This window comes from Tarenaya hassleriana, unplaced genomic scaffold (genome assembly GCF_000463585.1).
Source record: "Tarenaya hassleriana unplaced genomic scaffold, ASM46358v1 Cleome1, whole genome shotgun sequence".
NCBI lineage: Eukaryota > Viridiplantae > Streptophyta > Magnoliopsida > Brassicales > Cleomaceae > Tarenaya > Tarenaya hassleriana.
Window position 1 is genome coordinate 6551016 of NW_010960187.1, and position 7645 is coordinate 6558660.

General features: G+C 42.4%; 2 protein-coding genes across 8 annotated transcripts; both read left to right on the top strand.

Moving 5' to 3' along the window:
• The first annotated feature begins 311 nt into the window (after nt 1–311).
• Nucleotides 312–2549, top strand: LOC104815553 (actin-2-like). The gene is made up of 5 exons (XM_010543986.2): nt 312–453; nt 797–874; nt 979–1372; nt 1496–2109; nt 2219–2549. The coding sequence occupies exons 2-5, from the start codon at nt 815–817 to the stop codon at nt 2282–2284; spliced, it is 1134 nt and encodes a 377-aa protein (XP_010542288.1). The 5' UTR covers nt 312–453; nt 797–814; the 3' UTR covers nt 2285–2549.
• A 32-nt stretch (nt 2550–2581) lies between these two features.
• On the top strand, nt 2582–6851 carry LOC104815508 (probable methyltransferase PMT17). 7 transcript variants are annotated; one of them, XM_010543932.1, is made up of 9 exons: nt 2582–2673; nt 2776–2909; nt 2993–3089; nt 3133–3253; nt 4088–4802; nt 4897–5107; nt 5200–5497; nt 5611–6078; nt 6323–6851. In XM_010543932.1, exons 2-9 carry the CDS (start codon nt 2907–2909, stop codon nt 6558–6560), a joined length of 2151 nt encoding a protein of 716 aa, XP_010542234.1. In that variant the 5' UTR covers nt 2582–2673; nt 2776–2906; the 3' UTR covers nt 6561–6851. The 7 variants fall into 7 exon arrangements, with proteins under 7 accessions (XP_010542234.1, XP_010542237.1, XP_010542260.1 ...); XM_010543935.2 differs by having other exon boundaries at nt 2643–2909; nt 3136–3253; XM_010543958.1 differs by lacking the exons at nt 2582–2673; nt 2776–2909; nt 2993–3089 and having other exon boundaries at nt 3149–3253; nt 4093–4802.
• Nucleotides 6852–7645: the final 794 nt, after the last annotated feature.

The window sequence follows — 7645 nt, forward strand, 5'->3', positions numbered from 1 at the left end:
ACAGAATCCATGAAGATAATCAAGAAATGGGATAGAAATATATTTCGGTATAGTGTATTATAAAATATATAAACTTTTAGAAATGATCAATACCTAAATATATATGTACAAATAAAATTGTCTGCTGGATACTCATAAACCGTATAACATAAGGTTTAGGCGGCTTTTCATTTTTGCTTTTTACTCGGTAAAATTAAAATAATTTTTTTTTTTGAATCTAAACGTCGAAAAGAAAAAGAAGGAAAACGAAAGCAAGAAAAGAAGAGAGGAGAGGGGGCCACGCGGCACTAATGGTGTCATCAGTGCACACCTTCTCTTCCCTCTCTCAGATTCCTTCGCTAGAAACCGCACCAAAAACTTCCACCACCTTTTCTCCTCTCTCTCCGTCGTCGCGATTTTTGATCTCTGCAGATTTCAACTTCTTCTCTTTCCTCGTGTTCTGCTCGCTCTGCTGTAAGTTCTCTTCTTGTTCTTCCTTTTTGAACTGGTTGATGTGATTTCAACATCGTTTTCCAGTATGATCGACTTGGTTTTGGCATCGTTATCGTTGTTCTTATGTTGTTCGATGATGATTCTCTGCTTCTGCGTATAACTCTAGGTTTTGATCGGGCTGGATCATAGTTCTTAGCCGTCACGTGTTGTGCTTTACCTCCTTTCTGTGCGTTACATAGGATGGTCAAGTGGTTTAGCCGACATCGTTTCCCGATTCGTTTTGCATGTCTGTTAGAGGAACACCGTGAGCTTGTCGTCTTGATGGTTCTGTTTGTCAGCTTTGTTCTTCTTGCTTGTTTTCTAGGGTTTATACTGCTAAGTTATGGCGGAAGGAGAAGATATTCAGCCACTTGTCGTCGATAATGGAACAGGGATGGTCAAGGTCAGTTCCTTGTTTCTCGTTCCTCTTGGTTCTGTTTCAGGACTGATCGCAATCTCATCTGTGGAAGCGGCTTATGATGAATTACATCGGTTTCTGTATGACAGGCTGGGTTTGCTGGTGATGATGCTCCAAGGGCTGTCTTCCCGAGCATTGTCGGTCGTCCGAGGCATGCCGGTGTGATGGTCGGAATGGGACAGAAAGATGCATACGTCGGTGACGAGGCACAGTCCAAAAGAGGTATTCTTACCCTAAAGTATCCCATCGAACATGGGATTGTCAGCAATTGGGATGACATGGAGAAGATCTGGCATCATACCTTCTATAATGAGCTTCGTGTTGCTCCCGAAGAACACCCTGTTCTCCTTACCGAAGCTCCTCTCAACCCTAAAGCTAATAGGGAGAAGATGACACAGATCATGTTTGAGACTTTCGATGTCCCTGCCATGTATGTTGCCATTCAAGCTGTTCTTTCGCTCTATGCCAGTGGGCGTACTACGGGTTAGTGTGTTCTGTTTGCCAACAGTGTTAGGCATATGTATTTGAGACATGTTTGTAATTCTTTTGCTGTAAATATCGGCTTATATGTTACTAATTTCCTCTTTCTGGTTTCTTTTTGTTCAGGTATTGTGCTAGATTCAGGTGATGGAGTTAGTCATACCGTGCCAATTTACGAAGGCTATGCTCTTCCACATGCCATTCTCAGGCTTGATCTGGCCGGACGTGATCTTACCGATGCTTTGATGAAGATCCTTACTGAGAGAGGTTACTCATTCACCACAACCGCTGAACGAGAAATTGTGAGAGACATCAAGGAGAAGCTTGCCTATGTGGCATTGGATTATGAACAGGAGCTTGAAACTGCTAAATCCAGTTCTGCGATTGAGAAGAGCTATGAGCTGCCTGATGGTCAGGTGATCACCATTGGGGCTGAAAGATTCCGCTGTGCGGAAGTCCTCTTTCAACCATCACTTATCGGAATGGAAGCACCTGGAATTCACGAGACGACTTATAACTCTATCATGAAATGTGATGTTGATATCAGAAAGGACTTGTATGGTAACATTGTGCTCAGTGGTGGATCGACGATGTTTCCTGGAATCGCTGATCGCATGAGCAAAGAGATCACGGCCCTGGCACCAAGCAGCATGAAAATTAAGGTGGTAGCACCACCGGAGAGGAAGTACAGTGTCTGGATCGGAGGTTCCATATTAGCTTCCCTTAGCACATTCCAGCAGGTATGAAAACATTGAACACCTCAACTCTGCTCACTTGTGGAAGTTTAACTGATCAAAATATCAATGATTTTTTGAAAGTAATGATGTCATAATCTTCTCCTGATTGTAGATGTGGATATCAAAGGCAGAGTATGAGGAATCAGGGCCTGCCATTGTTCACAGGAAATGCTTCTAGACAATTCCAATACAAGCGACGCATGGTATATTTGCGGTTTGTGGTTTTGGCTTGTCACGTCGTGTGTGAGTGGCGTATTAAGGATGCCTTTGGTTTAGCTTGGCTTGTTTTAGTTTTGTTCCTCCGTGAGACCGTGTTTAATCATCTTCTTTTCTGTTGTTCCTGTATGTGTGAAGAGAAGTGCAAGTGGTGTGGTCTGTTGTGGTGTGTGTATATGTAAACTTTCACTGTTGCTATTAGATTGTATTTCGGATGTTGAGCTTCATTTTTCCGAGTATTGCAATGTGTGGACCAAGTGTTTATCACCGTAAGAGCCAAGCCAGGTGTAATGGGCATTAACAGGCAACTCTTTGGTGTGGAGTTTCGTTGCCTCCGCCCAAAACAGCAGTGTATTTCCACAGCTAAGAACCTTATGTATAACCAAAATGAGTATTGATATAAGGAACAAATCTGAGAAAATCACTAAGCTGCATCTGCTACATCGTTTCCAGGAATAGCCATTGTTGCCTGGGAAGCTGCAGCTTCTCTCATGTGACCATGGAGGGGAAGAGGACAAGGCCGCGGCAAACTGGGCAAGAGAAATGGGAAGACAACCACTGCTCAATTCATCTGTCATGAAGCCATGGTTACATCTTTGTCCGTACCTTCACTTCTTCTCCTTCCTCAAACTTTGACAAGCAAATTGTACATTCTCTGTGTTGCTGCTAGTTTCAGCTCCGTGGAATACTTCAACGTGGGAACTACCTCCAGAAGCCGAGCAGCAGCTGCTTTGCCACCGAACTTCTACTGGTCAAGCTTTTGTTGAGTAAGTGGATAAGCTGTTCGAGCTCGAAAGATCGTCTGAGAAGCAGCTGGAGAAACATGGAGGATGGTAATTGATACAACTAGTAGAAGAAAACCTGTTATTCTGATTGACCAAGAATTATGGAAGAAAGAAGAGAAACGTGGTTATGATCCACGGCCGCTCAGGTACATAATCCATTACTCACTACACTTGTCTTGCCATCAAAGGTAATCTCACCTCCTATTTATGGATGCTTCACCTCTCTCTCTCTCTCGCTAAATATATATATGTTTTCACGTGTTTACGTATATATGTGTTAAACAAACAACTTTAGGGCTGAATCGACAAAGGTAGTGAGAGGGGTCAGCATCGCCTATGTGGGACAGGAAATTCTGACCGAATTCATTTTTATCTCTATAGAGTATGATCCATTTATCTCTCTCTTTTTATAAAGTATAACAACAGGGGAAAAAGACGGGGGCCTAATAATTTGTATAGTCAAAAGACATGGGGCCACGTGGAAATCTTGTTTATTTCACCTTGACTTTGCTTGAAGGTTCCATTTTTAGCTAGCTTTTTGCTTGTGTTTTTTCTTTTAGCTGAAAAGAAAAAGATTGGCATGGCAAATCATTTATAAATATAGAAGTGGAGACGGGGATCGGGAATGGCCATGCAAGCATTTGGGTACATGGAAACACGAGATTCAAAGGAGGGTGAGGAGGAAAATGAGGCTGGTCAATCTCCTGCTAAATCTCAAATATTATTTCCCTCTCTTTAGACCACGTCTAATTAGTGTTCTAGGCTTTTTGCTACAGAATAAATACATCTCTCCTTTTATACCATAATTCAGATAAAAGTTGTGTTATCTCCTACTTTCTGTGATGGTGGAGAGCTTTTGATATTGCTTTTCCTCGTGCTTCGAGTTCCACTATTCTAATTGTTGAACAGACTGGATCTGTCTTTCCTCTGTGTCCTGTACTTTGTTTCACCTTTCTGAGATAAAGTTGCCGTCCTTGCAGTGCAGTTACAGCAGTTCTCCGAATGGCGAAGGAGAACAGTGGATCGCCAAAGCCTCATCACCTAGCAGATTCCAGGAAGAAGAGACTCACGTGGATTCTCGGTGTCAGCGGACTCTGCATATTGTTTTACGTTCTCGGTGCGTGGCAAAACAACACCATCCCCACCTCTCCATCAGAGGTTTACTCAAGAGTGGGATGTGATAATCAATCCCCGCCTTCATCCTCATCTTCTTCCAGTTCGTCATCCAGACCAGCTGAGTTTGATTTTGACAGCCATCATCAGCCCAATCTCAAGGAAACGAGCCCATCCGATAAGCAATTTCCGCCATGTGACATGTCGTTCAGCGAATATACTCCATGCGAGGATCGGCAGAGAGGGAGAAGATTCGATAGGAACATGTTGAAGTACAGGGAGAGGCATTGTCCTACGAAGGATGAGCTTATGTATTGTCTTATCCCTCCTCCTCCAAAATACAAGATTCCGTTCAAGTGGCCCCAAAGCCGAGACTACGCTTGGTATGACAACATTCCCCACAAGGAACTCAGCATTGAAAAGGCTATCCAAAACTGGATTCAAGTAGAGGGTGACCGTTTTAGATTCCCTGGTGGGGGCACTATGTTTCCACGTGGAGCCGATGCTTACATCGATGACATTGCTCGGCTCATTCCTCTTACTGATGGAGGCATCAGGACAGCTATTGACACGGGTTGTGGAGTAAGTCAATCAACCTTGCGGCATATTTAGTACCGTGGTTCTTTCCCCTCTTTGCGAGACCATTACTTATTTGTCATTTTTTGTGAATTCTCAGGTTGCAAGTTTTGGAGCGTACCTCTTGAAGAGGGATATTATTGCCATGTCATTTGCGCCAAGAGACACTCACGAAGCGCAGGTCCAATTTGCGCTTGAACGGGGAGTTCCTGCAATAATCGGCATAATGGGATCAAAGCGGCTTCCTTATCCAGCTAGGGCCTTTGATCTTGCTCACTGCTCCCGTTGTTTGATTCCTTGGTTTAAGTACGGTAATAAATACCTTCTCTGTTGCTGATCTCAAGTTCTTGAATTGATGTTAAGGGAAACTTGTACCGGAAGGAACATAACTAAATCTTTACAGATGGTTTGTACCTGATTGAGGTGGACCGGGTTCTGAGACCGGGTGGCTATTGGGTCCTTTCGGGTCCTCCGATTCACTGGAAGAAGTACTGGAGAGGCTGGGAAAGAACCGAGGAAGATTTGAAGCAAGAGCAAGATTCTATAGAAAGCGTGGCCAGGAGCCTTTGCTGGAAAAAAGTGACCGAAAAGGACGACTTGTCGGTCTGGCAGAAGCCTATCAACCACGTTGAGTGCAATAAGCTTAAGCGAGTTCATAAAAATCCACCTATATGCAACTCAGAGAATCAAGATTCTGCTTGGTAATCTCACCCATTGAAGAGCTCTTCTACTGTCACATTCTTTCTGAGAAAAAAACCGAAACTTGTGATTAATATATTTGTTGTCTCTATCTCTGCTTGTAAACGCCTGAAAGGTACACGGACTTGGAACCGTGCATAACATCATTGCCAGAGGCAAGTACTCCAGAGGAATTCGCAGGCGGTTCATTGGAGGACTGGCCCGACAGAGCATTCTCTGTCCCGCCCAGAATCAACCGGGGAACGATACCGGGAATCAACGCGGAGAAATTCCGAGAGGACAACGAAGTATGGAAGACAAGGGTGGCACACTACAAAAAGATAATACCAGAGCTGTCTCGTGGGAGATTCAGGAATATAATGGACATGAACGCTGATCTCGGGGGCTTTGCCGCAGCAGTGCTGAAGTATCCTGTTTGGGTGATGAATGTGGTGCCTGTGCACTCGGAGAAACAGACTTTAGGTGCAATCTACGAGCGTGGACTGATCGGAACATACCAAGACTGGTGCGAGGGTTTCTCGACATATCCAAGAACGTATGATCTTATTCACGCCGGTGGGTTGTTCAGCTTATACGCCAGCAGGTAATAAAAAAAACCACAAAAACCAATTTCTACGATTTCATTTAAACACCTATCAGTTGATGTTCGATCTTCCGCTTGAGTTAAATTTTGGATGAAGAAATTGAAGCAATGGGTTTAGCGGGAAGAAAGTTTGAAATCTGAAAACGCAGAATCTATAGTTACATACACAAATATATTTAGAGATATATATATACATACGAATATTAGGTGTAGATGGTGACCGTTTGGCGTTTGTCTATGGCAGGTGCGACATAACGCTGATACTGCTGGAGATGGACAGAATATTGAGGCCAGAAGGAACGGCTGTGTTCAGAGACGATGTGGAGACACTGACGAAGATACAGAGCATAACGAACGGGATGAGATGGAAGAGCCGTATTCTTGACCACGAGAACGGTCCGTTTAACCCCGAGAAGATCCTTGTCGCCGTCAAAACTTATTGGACCGGTGATGATCCCACTTCCCAGGATCATTCCAACTAGTTCCTCAAACCTTGGAACTCCCTCTTTTTGTTGTCTTTTTCAGTTATTATTATATTACCATCATTTGTGAAGATGGATGCAGGGAAACTAGAGTTAATTTAGAAGGTCTCCACCTGAAAAGTACAATTATGGACCCCGTCTTTAGATTGAATAGATTTTTTCCCCCTTTGTTCTGTAAAAGATGTGGTGTAATTCGTAAACTGATCGTATTTTTGTCAAATATACGAGAACACACGTGTCACATACATTGGGTGGGCAATGGACGGTTCCTCTCATAAGTTTTTGGTTCTCCTTCCTCTGTTATCGATGAAGTAAAAGATTTACATTTCCATTGAATGCAGAGACATTGAGGGATTCAAGAAGATTTACGTTACATTTTATGGCGGTGTGGTCGTGTCAGCCAATTTCGGCATATTTACATTACTTTGATTTTATATAGCACCACCAAATGGACATTTCCGTACCTTGGTTGACCAATCCTAATGATATTTAATTTTGTTTGAAATCCAATTGCGTATACTTTTAAAAAAAAAATTAATCAAATCTGCATTAAATAAAAAAACAAAATCAGAATCATTTTACAAATATATTTTTTCAATGAAAATAAACTCAAATCCAATACGAACAAAAACTAAACCTACTGAAAATCTAACATAAAAGCTAAACATATATAACTTTTTAAAATAAAAAGGTGAATAATTAAATAAAAAAAACCCAAACACCCATCTTTAATTCTTGATGGAGACAGTACATATAATCAACATTACCGTGAAATCTTTTTTTTGTTGATAACAAATAAAAACTGTTTATACGGAGTCCAACTAGTTCCTAGATTGGGGAATCCCCTATCTCTATTGTTGGTTGAGAACTCACTTCCCAAGTGAGGTCATGAGTACAATATCCAGAATATGGAGATTCCCCTTTCGCCTGCCGATTTCGGTCGATTTATACCCATGTGTATGTTGCAGCCTTGCAGACTCGTATGCGTAGGCCGGGATTAGTGTGGGTTCTTGATCCGGAAAACCCGACTTACCAAAAAAAAAAAAATAGTTCCTAGATTTTTTTTTTTTTTTTTTTTTTGAAAA

Excerpts from the sequence above, each read along its gene's own strand:
- LOC104815553 (XM_010543986.2), top strand. The coding sequence starts at position 815 with ATGGCGGAAGGAGAAGATATTCAGCCACTTGTCGTCGATAATGGAACA. Across the intron at positions 875-978 it reads ATGGAACAGGGATGGTCAAG|GCTGGGTTTGCTGGTGATGA; the intron begins GTCAGTTCCTTG and ends TCTGTATGACAG. Across the intron at positions 2,110-2,218 it reads CCCTTAGCACATTCCAGCAG|ATGTGGATATCAAAGGCAGA; the intron begins GTATGAAAACAT and ends TCCTGATTGTAG.
- LOC104815508 (XM_010543932.1), top strand. Across the intron at positions 5,498-5,610 it reads GAGAATCAAGATTCTGCTTG|GTACACGGACTTGGAACCGT; the intron begins GTAATCTCACCC and ends AACGCCTGAAAG. Across the intron at positions 6,079-6,322 it reads TTCAGCTTATACGCCAGCAG|GTGCGACATAACGCTGATAC; the intron begins GTAATAAAAAAA and ends TGTCTATGGCAG.